At 40.3% G+C, this 14,073-nt stretch overlaps 2 protein-coding genes across 2 annotated transcripts; both read left to right on the forward strand.

Moving 5' to 3' along the window:
- Positions 1-317: 317 nt before the first annotated feature.
- slc31a2 (solute carrier family 31 member 2) lies at positions 318-5,600 on the forward strand. The gene is made up of 4 exons (XM_058064944.2): positions 318-511; positions 4,544-4,610; positions 4,764-4,983; positions 5,339-5,600. The coding sequence occupies exons 1-4, from the start codon at positions 503-505 to the stop codon at positions 5,502-5,504; spliced, it is 462 nt and encodes a 153-aa protein (XP_057920927.2). The 5' UTR covers positions 318-502; the 3' UTR covers positions 5,505-5,600.
- A 723-nt stretch (positions 5,601-6,323) lies between these two features.
- Positions 6,324-13,525, forward strand: nars1 (asparaginyl-tRNA synthetase 1). Its single transcript, XM_058058810.2, has 15 exons — positions 6,324-6,518; positions 7,310-7,392; positions 7,654-7,719; positions 7,856-7,948; positions 8,054-8,143; positions 8,259-8,337; positions 8,435-8,505; positions 9,569-9,655; positions 9,831-10,052; positions 10,141-10,340; positions 10,511-10,646; positions 10,727-10,840; positions 11,267-11,398; positions 12,037-12,168; positions 12,534-13,525. Exons 1-15 carry the CDS (start codon positions 6,476-6,478, stop codon positions 12,663-12,665), a joined length of 1,680 nt encoding a protein of 559 aa, XP_057914793.2. The 5' UTR covers positions 6,324-6,475; the 3' UTR covers positions 12,666-13,525.
- Positions 13,526-14,073: the final 548 nt, after the last annotated feature.

Below are 14,073 nucleotides of genomic sequence, written 5' to 3' on the forward strand. Positions count from 1 at the left end.
CACAATGTAAACATGTCACCGGACGATTTCATGCTCAGTACTGAGTCTTGTGTAGGTGAAATCGTTTTTTATATATTTTTTTCCTTGCAGGAACTCCTGCATTAGTATTTTGCTAACTTTGCCACCGTGTTGTTTTCACTTAAACATGTAATGATGTAATGTTACCACAAGATGGTGCTGGAAATGTCCCAAGTTAAAATAAGCCGCACGTGATTGGTCAATGTGGCTGATTGGCGTCACATGACATCACGCATGCGCATCGTACGCACACACCGGAATTACGTGCCTCTTACGCGCTCAGGACTTCATTACCCATCAGTCTTATATTTATATCTGGCGAAGTCAGGCGACACAGACAGAGTTTGGAGTCGGGTGGATTACACTCTTCTTGTTTATTCAGGAGCTGGCGGAGACGTGCTCGCACTTGAGCAAATGAAGCAATAATGAGAGAACAAATTGTGCCGACTGCTGTTTGATCTTTTCTTCGCACAACAAATTCAACATGATGCCTGTGAGTTCCTTTACAGCACATTCCCTTATTTACTGTTAGGCTAAAGACGTTTGCTCAGTGATAACCACAATGCCTTGTATGTATAATTGAGTAGACTTGACGACTGCTAGTGCAAGACCTTTGTTAAAAATATGTTGTCTTAATGTTATTTCTGCCTATATGAAGTACCTTTGTACATGTTAATGCAGTTTGTGTGGTCTTATATACTACCGGTGATATACCGCACAGGTCATCATAGGAGCAGCTAAGCAACTTTTGTGCGCATTTGCAGCCACAAAATAGCAGCTTGCCATGCAACCAGAGGTGATATCTCTTTAAAATAAATATCAACATGTGCATGATAAGAGTTGACTTCTTGAGGGTCATAATGTGTCAGTATTTCGATTATCGTTAGTTATGCTGCACAATCAATTTACAGCGGTTTCATTCATCAAGTATGATATATGCTGCCGTGTCCCTTCAGAACCTCGTGGCAAACAAACGTTTCTACAAGTCTGTGGAAATCTGAGAGTGTAATTCGTGTGGGAACCATTGCTAAGTACTTTGTCATTTTAGCACTCACCTGGCAAACACACCTGCTTTTCTTAAGAGCTAACTAGTTTAAACTGCTTCCTTCTGTCACAATCACACTAGCTCTATTTGTTATATTGGCATTTTTTATTTATTAGTATTAGTATTCATAACGATAATGTCATAAGATATGTCATGTTATACATATCAATTTACGGAATCGGAAAATGAGAGTTGGACAATATTGGGATACCAGTTTTTGACAAAAAAGCCAATATCCATCCATAATTATAGTCCAAAAATGTACTTAGAAGTCATTACCTTCAGGACACTATGACCAAAAAATTCATAATAAATTTTCAAAATGTCCCAATATGCTACAATAATATTCCAGGTGTTGTCTACAGACACTTTGATGTTCCTGTTGGTCTGATCAGAGTTCCTCTCAAGGATGGTTCAGGTTGAATGCTTCAGGTCGGACTTTAAACAGGAAGCTACTCTCATGACATTCCTTGCTGATGTGTCTTTTACACAAACTGAAGCCATTTTCCTTCAAGAAGCCTATCTTGTCATTGTGTGTCATCTCCAGTGTGTGTCCTCTTTTATAACAGGGACATGGATGTTTTACTGCTCATTGTTGTTCTTTGACCTACAGTGGTGGCGAAGTGGGTTATTCCTGAGCGCGGTTGGGTTTGTGTTCTGGTTGTGAGTCTGGTCATATTTTTATTTGATTGAGGTGTGTCATGTACAGTATATATTTCCAAAGACAGGGTCAGTGTGTGTGACGTCAATACACTTTGCTATCCTCTGGTGTTCCTACAGGTCATTGACTTGCCTCCTCCACAGGTCTCTTATATTTACGCATGGAGCACGCAAGAAATACTGTATCTGAATGTGCGTTCGCTGCAATAACATGATACACATACGGATCCTACAAGTGCGACATACAAAGAAGATGAAAGTTTTTATAATGCATCAGAGCGTTTAAAGTTCGTTGGCAGCAAATAATCCAACAAGCGGTCTGCTGCAAACCTGCTTGCAAAGTTCCAACATCGGTGTTTTTACAGCACAGAGATGTTGCACCAGAACACACGCATTCAATAAACCGCTCTCATGTAAACACCGTGCATCAGTGTTCCAAGCAGTTTAAGTTAAATACCTTTTTGGTCGACAATATGTTGCAGCGTGGGTCCTCGCCTTTTGTGCTTGAACTGAGACGCTCCACATCAGAATGTGTTTGACACATTTAATAAGTTATTGCAACATTTGAGACAGACTGGGACAATGCCAGCAGGAATGCTGACTGATGAAAGAAAAATACAGCTTCAAAGCCTTTTGCTCTCTCCTCCTCCTCCTACTCCCCCCACGCTGATGATCTGGAATTTCCCCTCGTGGGATTAATAAACTTGATAAACTTCACTTTAGAAATGTGCATCCTTTTTAATACTTGCGTTCACACCCACCAATGGCCACGTGACCACACCCGCCACACCTTTGCAGACCGCAACCTGAACCTGTCTCCTACAATTATGTGATGCAATTGTTGCTTTTCTAATTTGACTCATGTAAAACTCCCAGAGGGACCGAGTTACTCACTAACTAAAGAGAATGAGTACTTGGAATATGGAACCTTTGGCTGGTGTGAGTGCGCTGATCCGTGACCAAGCACGACACGTCCCCTTCTTTGGTACATTTGGAATAAGTTGAATGCATTGAAGCATTGATGATCTTCCACTTGGTTATGGCAAGTAAGCAAATACCAGACACAGACACCGGTGGATATTTCACTCACAGAGCATCATCATGGAAGACACTGTGCTTTTGTGTTGTCATTTTGTTCCAGGGCATGTGAATTTAATCAAGTTGACATAGGTTAAATTCCTTCTAATTTAGTCCAACAGGTTGACGTGATTTAGTCCCATGTGACTGAAAACTAACCACTAAAGGGTAGGGCAGATATTTTGAAACAGGTCTACCTGTGGGGGGAAAAAACCCTAAACTCGGTGAGGGTGCCCCAGGATTAGCATATGTTTCTGTTTACGGTTCGCACACACTTTCAGTTGCCGTACAGTATAGCACGTGTCTTGTCGTGTTAGTAATACACTGTGTTTGTAACGTATCTTTATTACAAAACTTGTTTCAACTGGAACTGGAAGTTGTTGTCCCCAAGCTCCGTCGCCTGTCTATGACATCCTCACTGGTTGACTCAACAGTTACACCTCGGTCTGCAGGGTTATGATTATTTTCAAATATACTCTATTACAAACACTATTATTAATCAGAATTATTTATTATATATGGTAAAACATATTCATTTCATGACTAAGGCATTTAATTCAAAATTAAACTAAAACTAGAAATAAATAACACTACAAAGGGCTAACAAAAGTATGAGTGCATAAAGTGGAAACAAACCAAAAAAAAGCCTGTACAGAAAGGCTCATCCTTGGACAAACAGGAAAATACAACCGGTCTGCCGTCAGATTATTTTGCAAGAAATACCAGCCCGTCAACATTTTCTAGCTTCAGAGATGACCGAAGGCAGGTCAGGTACGGGATCACTTGCAGGTCAATTGCTCATATTTTTGGCCAGCTTTGACAGTCATGGGTAAACTCTGAAACCAAAATACCTCCATACAATAGATGTTGACCCCTTCTTGATTCAATTGTGATTAATTGTACAGCCCTGGACACACTCCAAGTCTTAGCTATTTTGAAAAATTGTGCTCTTCTGCAAAATGGGGTGAAACAAAATTGCAAGTACCAACACTTGAAAGAAGAATATGAGAAACACTGTTTAGTTCAAGAAGTAACTCATAACAAAGTACAAAGGGAACCTATTAAGCTCATTTTGTCCCCTTGTAATGAGCTGTGGACTCCTATAGAACAGTTATACATGATAACTTTCTAGATCTTCCAGAATATGCACCTGTTCCAGCCAAATTTCCTTGGCTTTCCAAAACTGTTTTTATTTATTCCACCCATGGCCCGCCTCCTGGCATTCACACTCGTGTAGCTAACGCTTGTACCTGGGCACACCCATATTAAACTCGAATGAGCTATTTTTGTCATCATTATATATGTGCAAATAGAGGTACCTGGAGTGGTCTAATCATTTTTCGAAGACAAAAATAGTGTTCCACCTTTTGTTGAGTAGAGCCGGGGAACAGTGCTACAAGCTGGAAACATTAATACTGCATTTCTTGGAAAATTACCTTCCAACAGTTTGTTTACACAAAAGCTAAGCAGTTTTATGTTTTGCATTTTGTTCCCTTAACAAACCGTCACATTAAAATTGCCACAGTACACACCGGACCAAAATCACGGTGTACTGTTCCACTGCAACTGAAAACCTGTTTCAGTGGGAATATGTCTTTTTTCTACAATGATGCCAAATCTCTGCTAGGATTCTGCCGTTGTTTAGGGAGGAGCATCCCCCAAGCATGGAAGCTCTTAAAGGGGAATGATGTCACATGTCTATATATGAGCTGTTAACTGTTATTTTGTTTTTATTTATTTCAGATGACCTTTCAGGCCTCAAGTCATGTGACACTGCTGTTTGACTTCTGGAATGTGAACAGCCCAGGAGGTACTGTATCTTACTGTATATACCATAATATGTATATATACTCTGGTGCTTACATGTCATTGGATATGTGGTACCATTTAAGCAATATCTATATTTTGGAATGATTTTCATGTAGCTGTGTGTGTGTGTGTGTGTGTGTGTGTGTGCCTTCAGGTATGGTCCTATCTGTGTTAGTGGTCATGCTGCTAACGGTCTTCTACGAGTTGCTCAAAGTGTGGCGAGTGTGGCTTGACACAAACACCTTTGCTCGCCATTCTTGTTATACGGCGAGCCCGCCGTCCCACCACAGCGACCATGTTTCCGTGCTGGAAAAGAGCCCTTCTGAAGCTTCGCTCACAGAGGAACACCAATCCTTTCCAAGCAACAGGGGGCGGTAACTGTTTTTTGTCTGCCATCTGCCCAATTTCGTTGCGCTACAGTCATAAACAAAGAATCAAGCTGTGGCCTAAGTCCCATTCATGTAACACAGGAATCCAATCGAGACACATGCACAAAGAAATTGTACTGGCATCAGACCAAAGTGAGTGAGGCAGCAGCTCAAAAGCGCCCTCAAGGGCATCTTGAGAGATCATAAAGCAGACCAGCATCTTTCCAACTAATACAAATTTCCATCCTTTTGAATCAAAATGAAACACAATAGTTAAGGAGTAGCTAAAGTCTTATTAAGCAAATAAAAAAAAACACGCAGATTCAAATTTAAAGTCGTGTTTCTGTCTGCTGGCCCTCAGATGGTTGCGACACGGGATCCAGACGCTGCTCCACATGCTGCAGGTGACTTTGGGCTACATGCTGATGCTGTCCGTCATGTCATACAACACTTGGATCTTCCTCGCCGTCATTGTCGGTTCTTCCGTGGGCTATTTCATCTCATTCCCTCTGCTGCGTCAGCATTGATGGACAGTTACGGCTCAGTAGCTCAGATTTGGTTGTTCTGTTGTTTTTTTTTCTGAATTAAAAGGATAAAGTGCACATTAAAATATGTGGAAATTCTCTTCCATGAGCTGTTTTCATTCCCGCAGGCCTTAATAAATGATCATAAGAAGCATTACATATTATAGTTCTGTGTGGGTACCATACTCTAATTCAAGTTATCATGTAAAATCAGTGTTTGGGAAAACTTTTTTTTAAGTAAAAAAATGTATGTACTATGCTTGTACTTGTAATGTGTGGTCTGTGTAGTTTCATAAAATGTACAACACAATGGTGAAATTCACTGTGGGAGTACTTGATTACTAATATTTTACACCAGTGCTAAAAGTTTGCTAAAAGAAATAAAAGATACTAATTGATCATATCAATAATTGATCATATCAATATCAAACAAAAGAGTGGTGTGAAGCATAGGATAAATTGCTTCTGCAGCAACGAGGAAAGAAAAGAAGGTATTCTGTGTGTAAATACGAGTAAAAAAACTTACAATATATAGCTTGTGCAATGTTTACATTTGTCTTAACAGTTATTTGAGTACCCCTCAACTCAGCACAAACACTTACAAATAAGTATATGTAAAACCTTAAATAAAAAAAAGTTTATTTTAACATACAGTAATTTGCATTTTTTCCTTCTTTTTTTAAATCATATGATGCAAAAATCCAGATTTCGGCGAGGTTACATCGCCAGTTTTACATATTCTACCTATACATATTCTACCAATAGCATTTGCGGATACTAAATAATCTATCCAATGAACAACAGTCTTCTTCAGCCAGTGCAGGAAATTATAGGAAGTTGCATCGAGTAGAGCTAGGGCAGGACTAACGTGGAGCTACATGTAAATCACTACAACCTTACCGGCAATTGCCACCCCGTTTCATCTTTAAAAGACACATTTCTAGCCAGCGGATTGTGGTAATTTTTGGACCACCATGGCGACGGATATAACACAAGGTTTGGACCAAGTGTCTGTTGGTAAGGATGAAAACGAAAGCTATTTGGGAGCTAATTTTAGGTAGCGAGCTAGCTGCTGATGACATGTGTGCCTACAAATTGCGTCAGCTTGCTGTTAGCAGGCTAGCTAACACCGATATCTCCAGTCCGTCTTCTAACTGAATTGGGTTGAAATGTTGAATTGGTGTGCTGCTGTCGAATGGGTGTCTTTACTATAAACAATGAGCACAGAGAATGAGACATTTGTAGCCAAATGGCCACCAATGACAGCTGGCTGCCGTAAAGGGCTACGTCAGTGTAAAATGCTTACTTTACTATTGGTGTCACAACAAGCTCAATTGTTCATGTGTAGCAACTAGTTATGATGGGAAAGGTCATCATTTTGCATTATTTCTGCCCAAGTGAGTCTTGGGTGCATATTATGAACAAATGTGTTAGCTCAGTATTACTGAATACTTTAAACTGAGTGCATATGGGATCATTGATATGTATATGTATCATATTAAGGTGATAAATGCAATGTGTTGCTCAGAGTTTGAGTAGATAAACTGGTTTGGGTAATGGTATGCATATGTATTCTTGCAGTAATGTCCCTAGAGCAAATATTTTCAAGTCCCATAAGTATTTAGAACCAAACTCTACAAATAGCAAATTATGAGCAACGCCTGTTTTCAAACACTTGAATAAACACCCTACGAAATGACAGCTGAGTAATTACATGATCATTTATCGTCGTCAATCTCTAATATAAAACATCCTGTTGAGATCTTACCTTTACCTGCACTAATTGTCAGCCTGCATGTGCTTTTCAGCTGAGCTGTATGTTTCGGACAAATGTGGCAACGACCAGGATGGAGACGGCTCTGAGCAGAAACCGTTCAAAACTCCTCTCAAGGTAAGCGGTCATGAAGCGCTTCTGTTAAGGAGCCTAAAACTCAAGTAGGACCTGAGGGCTGGAACGCAAATCATTGTGGGACTACAGACAATAGTGTAATATTATTAACAGTGAAATAAGTGTAATCAGAAATGTAAATGCACGATTGTGATTGTATTGTTCCAATACGTTTTACCAAAAAAGCAAAACACCCAAATTCATTGCTCGATGAGCCAACAAATTTTGTGTGTCATCTTTGTGTTCCTGATTCAATCCTTACAGGCTCTGCTCTTCATTGGTGGTGAACCATTTCCTACCATCTATGTAGACTCGCAGAAAGAGGAAGAGGTTAGTGTTGTTTTTTGTTTTTGTTCCCAATTTTTTTTCAGAGGGTCGGGGGTTGTTATTAAGAATTAGGATTATAGTAACTGACACGGGTAAGATTTAACATTTTTGTTCTTACACTTTGATTTGTTTCTTTTAGCGCTGGGCAGTGATCTCCAAGACGCAAATGAAGAACGCAAAGAAGGCTTTTAACCGAGAGCAGGCCAAGAATGAGTCCAAGGAAAAGAAGGAGGTGTGTGTGCCCCTTTGCATCAGCTGCTGCAATACCCGCATGATTTGCTTTGTTTTTTTTGTTCAGCAGTTTTAGTTGTTGATTTGTTCCCTGTTTGTTGCACAGGCAGAAGACAACGAGAGGAGAGAGAAGAACCTGGAAGATGCCAAGAAAATCATGATTGAAAAGGACACCAGTTTGCCCGACCCAGAAACGGTTCTTAGTCTTTGTTATAATTGGAATAGGAATATACGTGTATATATTGTTTGTTTATTCAAACATCATCTGATTGCTTTATTATGTTAAACTATTTTGGAATGTGTTTGTGCAGGTTAAAATCCACCTTTTGGGAACAAAGCGAGGCCAGAGAGTCAAAGTTTTTGGGTGGGTTCATCGCCTCAGGAGGCAAGGTGAGGACACTGAACGGCCGACGTGGCGAGTTTGATTAAACAGTCTGTATTAAATGATTGTAACACTTTTATATAACATAATCATGTTGGTCTGCAGGGAGGAACTTGATGTTTATAGTGCTGAGAGATGGAACCGGTTTTCTTCAGTGTGTCCTGTCTGATAAACTGGTACATTTTTGCACACATCAGTTTTCATGAATATGTTTTGTATAGTTACTTGCTAGGTCATCGTTTGATTGTTTTCAAATATTTAATGTCTTTACACAACACACCATGCATAGTCACACAATTCAATAATTTCGACAACATATTTGCTTAAATCTACCAAACATTGCACAACGTGGTCATATTCGTTGTTGAACGCCCATCGGCTCTCCGGAAGTGATGCAGATTGACTCTACTTGTAGGTTACGTGGTTACAACCCAGCAAATATCTGAACGTGTCCAAAAAGAGTACCAAATTTACGACATTCATTTCCATAGCAACTGTCTACTGTACTGTATCATGTCATGATCATATACCGTATTTTCTGAACTATAAGTCGGTCTGGAGTATAAGTCATACAAGGCCAAAAATGCATAATTAGGTAGAAAAAAACCATACATAAGTCGCATTTTTTCTGGGTAATTTATTTTACAAACTACTACAAAACAGATATTACGTCATCTTGGAGGCAAGTTCTAGCTTTAATAATAGACTAGAGAACAGGCTGAATAGGTGTAAGATATGCTGACACAATGGTTATTCAGCTACACAAAAAATAAACATGAACAGAAAAGGTGTCCAGTGTTGATGTAACATTAACAGTTTTAAGTACAGTAACTGTTTTGTTTTCTTCATGGCAGCTTTACTCCAAACTTTTGTTCTGCTGCTCGATTACTGTTTTCAGCTGCAAATTTCACAGCTTGTAGATATATATATGTAAATATTGAATTGTTAAGGAGTAGGAGATATTGCGTGTGAAAATCTAGAGTGCCCTGTTGTGGCTGTCTGTGAAATTATATATATTTTCATTAATACGTTGCAGGGACAGCCAACCTATGAAAAAAAGTGTGTCCGGCAATTACGGTATATTTAACATCAATTTGTGGATTGTCATTAAATTGACATTTTAATAATAAAAATAAGTTTGGAATTGCAATTAAAACAAAAAAAAGAACTGATGTTATAAACCTCTGAAGTTGTATGTGAGGTTGCCTTACGGGCATGATTAACTGTTTTTGTCTCCAGTGCCAGTGCTACAACGGCCTGGTGTTGTCCACGGAGAGTACTGTAGCTCTGTACGGCACAGTGACGCCTGTTCCTGAAGGAAAACAGGTAAATGCACTGCACTACTTGCATACAATAAACAGAACGTATTTGTATTCATTTAAATTTGTGCAGATGGGCAATAGCCACACAAAGAAAAAAAAAACACGTATTCACGATTCTCAGAACATTACTTTTTTCTTTTCTTTTAACTTTTTTAACTTTTCATCTGTTACTTTCCCAGGCGCCAGGGGGCCATGAGCTCCACTGCGACTTCTGGGAGCTGATCGGCCTGGCACCAGCGGGCGGGGCCGACAACCTTCTGAACGAAGAGTCGGATGTGGACGTCCAACTGAACAACCGACACATGCTAATCAGAGGCGAGAACGTCTCTAAGATCCTCAGGGTCCGCTCCACGGTTACGCAGTGCTTCAGGGACCACTTCTTCAACCGCGGATACTATGAGGTGAAGTATTATAAATTAGCCCCCTAATTTCTTAATGTACTTAGCATTTTTTCAAAATAATAATCTATTTGACTTTATTGCTGTGCAGGTTACTCCTCCAACTTTGGTGCAGACTCAGGTGGAGGGCGGCTCCACGCTGTTTAACCTCAACTACTTTGGCGAGCAGGCATACCTGACGCAGTCATCCCAGCTTTACTTGGAGACATGCATACCTGCACTGGGCGACAGCTTCTGCATCGCTCAGTCCTACCGAGCCGAGCAGTCTCGGACCCGTAGACACCTTTCCGAGTGAGATTTCTATTCAATTTTTGACAAACAAATGAAACTGAAAGAGCCCAAAAATAATAGCATAGTCAGCTAAATTCTGAGTCAGTGTTTCCCTTTGACCAAAATGGTGTCTGTGGGACGCTGAAGCACATTACACCACCTATTTTATGTATTCATAATTTTCCATGCAGGTACACTCACATTGAGGCAGAGTGTCCCTTCATAACCTTTGAGGATCTTCTGGACAGACTGGAGGATTTGGTGTGTGACGTTGTGGACCGAGTTCTGAAATCTCATGCTGCACAACTGCTCTATGACATCAACCCGGTACCAGACAAGATCTGCACCTTGTCTGCTCTTCTTTTAGTTTGAAATCGTATTCTAATTTTGGTGAATGTAATTCCCAGAACTTCAAACCTCCTAAGAAGCCATTCAAGAGGATGAACTACTCTGAAGCCATTGAGTGGCTCAAAGAACATGACATCAAGAAGGACGATGGCACCTACTACGAGTTTGGAGAGGTAAAAAGAGTCCTCTAAAGCAGAACTTTTATGAGCAGTAATTAATATGGGTGTAACCGTACATGGATTCACAGTTTTGCGTATGAAGCTTTCGGTTCAAAGTACTGAATTTACATGTGGTACACATCATGTATTTACTCGGTAATTCGGGGATATGAAAGGTGAAGTATTTGCCGCAGGAGTGGAGAACCAGACATTCAGGCCCAAGCATGCAGAACACAAGCTTGTAGCCCAGCCGGAGGCATGAGTAGCGATCGAGACTAGAAACAATGGAAACAATGTTGACAGTAATAATAAGACCAAATTTGCATCTAAATATATGTAATTGTTTTGCTCTCTTAGTCTGAATTTAACTTTTGTACCATATTGTAATTTATTGAAATGCAATGTTATCCCCCCCGCATGTTTATTCTTTATGATTCTCAGGACATCCCCGAGGCCCCGGAGAGGCTGATGACCGACACCATCAATGAAACCATCCTCCTTTGTCGTTTCCCAGCTGAGATCAAATCCTTCTACATGCAGCGCTGCTCTGATGACAAACGTCTCACGGAGTCGGTATGCATTTACACCCTGGTTGTCTTTATTTTTGACAGACCTCACAGCTAGGAGACCAGGGTTCAATTTCACCCTCGGCCATCTCTGTGTGGAGTTTGCATGTTCTCCCTGTGCATGAATGTGAGTGTGAATGGTTGTTTGTTTATATGTGCCCTGTGATTGGCTGGCGACCGGTCCAGGGTGTACCCCACCTCTTGCCCGAAAACAGCTGAGATAGAAAATGAATGAATGATTGAATGAATGGTCATAAGAATATAATCCAACAGGGGAAGATAAACGAATAGTAAGTATGATTGAATGAGAAAAGAAGAAACCGAAACGACAAATTAGATTAGTAGAATTTCAAACACAATTGAGCTAACAAAGACCTGATGTGCAGCTGTGTAATAAGCTGGGCGTGTTTCACAGGCATTTTAAAGCACAGCCTGGGGCTTTAGGTGACGTCAGTTAGTTTTGCATGTTTAAGATGACAATTAATCATATCTTTGTCAAGCTCACACTAGGCGACCTTTGTCTGTCTGTATTATGTATTGCTTATATTATATATTGTAGAGCAAAAGCCACAAGCTGGAAAATAGTTACAGATTTTTGTGCAACAGTTGGTGAACATTTTTTTTTAACATGTCCACGCTCTGCAGGTTGATGTTTTGATGCCAAATGTGGGTGAGATAGTGGGAGGCTCAATGCGTATCTGGGACTCTGATGAGCTGCTGGAAGGCTACAAGAGGGAGGGCATCGACCCAACCCCATACTACTGGTACACAGATCAGGTAACTGCACCATTACCTAAATATTATATTAATACAGCTACACTGTAACCTCAGTTTTTCCCCATAATAAATAACGCAAATTCAATAAATCGGAAATCAAGCAAAAAAAGAGCTCATACTTAAAGTATGCAGTGTGCTTGAAGGCCTCATGAGCGCTTTATATGATGAAGAAAGGAGCCGGATAAGGAGTTGTTCATCGTTACAATAATATATCAGGGGTAGGGAACCTATGATATGTGGCTCTATTGATGACTGCATTTGTCTCTCAGACATTTAACATGAGTAAAAATAGAGGTAACACTGTACTTTGAAAAGTGTGTGTGTGGGGGGGGTCATGTATTGACTGGTGTTTTTGTGCTATTCAGAGAAAGTATGGCACTTGCCCTCATGGTGGTTATGGTCTTGGCCTGGAGCGCTTCCTCACCTGGCTGTTGAACAGACATCACATTAGAGACGTCTGCCTTTACCCACGATTCATCCAACGCTGCCGACCCTGAACACACACACACACACACACTCACACACTCTTTCCAGATCTGGCATGTGGCACCATCATGTGATCTACACTATTGAATTAAATGTTTGTCCCGTGTCTCTTTTAGTTTTATTTCATCACTGAACATCACGATTAGAAACGCCCTCACACTGATTCCTTGTCCTCTGCCGCCATTTTCACTCCAGCGCAGTCTAATCATGTTTGCTGTTGCTCTCTGCCTGATTATTTAAACATCGGCTGTGCTTGTGAAGTACCGAACATGTTTGGCCGCTTCCTGCCTTAAAGGGTTTTTTTTGTATTTTGGTGAGAAGCTTAGAAAACTGTGGTCGCATGAGGTGATAGTTTTTTTTATTTGGAACTTACTGTTTGCGTCCAAAGTTGAACAACACTGAACAATGTTTCTTGTTTTGATCCATGAACATGTGTTGGAGGTGTGTGTGGATGAATACACATGGTACCTCCAGTCATAGCTCTTACTACCACTAGTCCTACTCAAGTAGTGTATTGATGATGCTGTTGTGTATTACTGTTAAAGCACTAATAATAAATTGCTCAAGCGCTTCAACAGGAGGAGTGCACACAAAATGACAATGTACTGAATCGACAACTAATACTTACACAAAGTACATCATACATTCTGACTGGATATTGGACCACTCTTTTTCTCCGAATTACTAACTTTATCATTATGTTGCAATGTTTATGTGTGCTCCTCCTGTGTTTTGAAGGGGAAGAACAAAAAGCCTGGTCAGCTCCTGGTGCATCTGATTATTGCGGTTATGTAAGCGTCATCAAACATTCATTCTGCTTTGTCAATTTGAAAATTATGGAACAATAAAATAATGAAAACAAATTACTGTCATTAGGTGTTTGTTGGAGAATTCTATTGGACTGATTTTCATTGTTAGTTTACACACACAGCCTCACATATGTTATTTTCCCCTCAACCAGACTGTTTTTGTCAAAATATCAAGGTCCTGGAAGAGTTCTGTCTGTATTTTTGTCCACTCTGCCAATTGTCGGTTTCCTGTAAAGTGTCCAACATCAGTGACTTCTGACCTACTCTTCTGGTTGAATCATCTCCCATCATAAACAATAGGAACTCTCACAGCCGTGTGTGTGATGTGATGCTGGATCTAAAATTGAGCGCCACCGGTTGAGCTCGTTGATGTGGCAAGTAGGTGGCAGCAGTGAGGGTGATTGGTCCAGTGATCGATCACGACCAGCAATTTAAGAAGCAGCCCTTTGCACGGTTTTGGCAGTTGCAGGTATTACACAAGTTGAGGGAAGAAGGAAGTACTTCAGAGCAAAGAAAACCGGTACAGTCTGACAGATATTTCAAGTCAAGCTCACTGAATGCACAGTTGGATCTTTATTATTACTATTATTATTTCTGCACACATTAAATA

The sequence above is a fragment of the Doryrhamphus excisus genome, linkage group LG10 (assembly GCF_037039965.1).
Source record: "Doryrhamphus excisus strain RoL-2023G ecotype Guam linkage group LG10, RoL_Dexc_Guam_v1.1, whole genome shotgun sequence".
Classification (NCBI taxonomy): Eukaryota; Metazoa; Chordata; class Actinopteri; order Syngnathiformes; family Syngnathidae; genus Doryrhamphus; species Doryrhamphus excisus.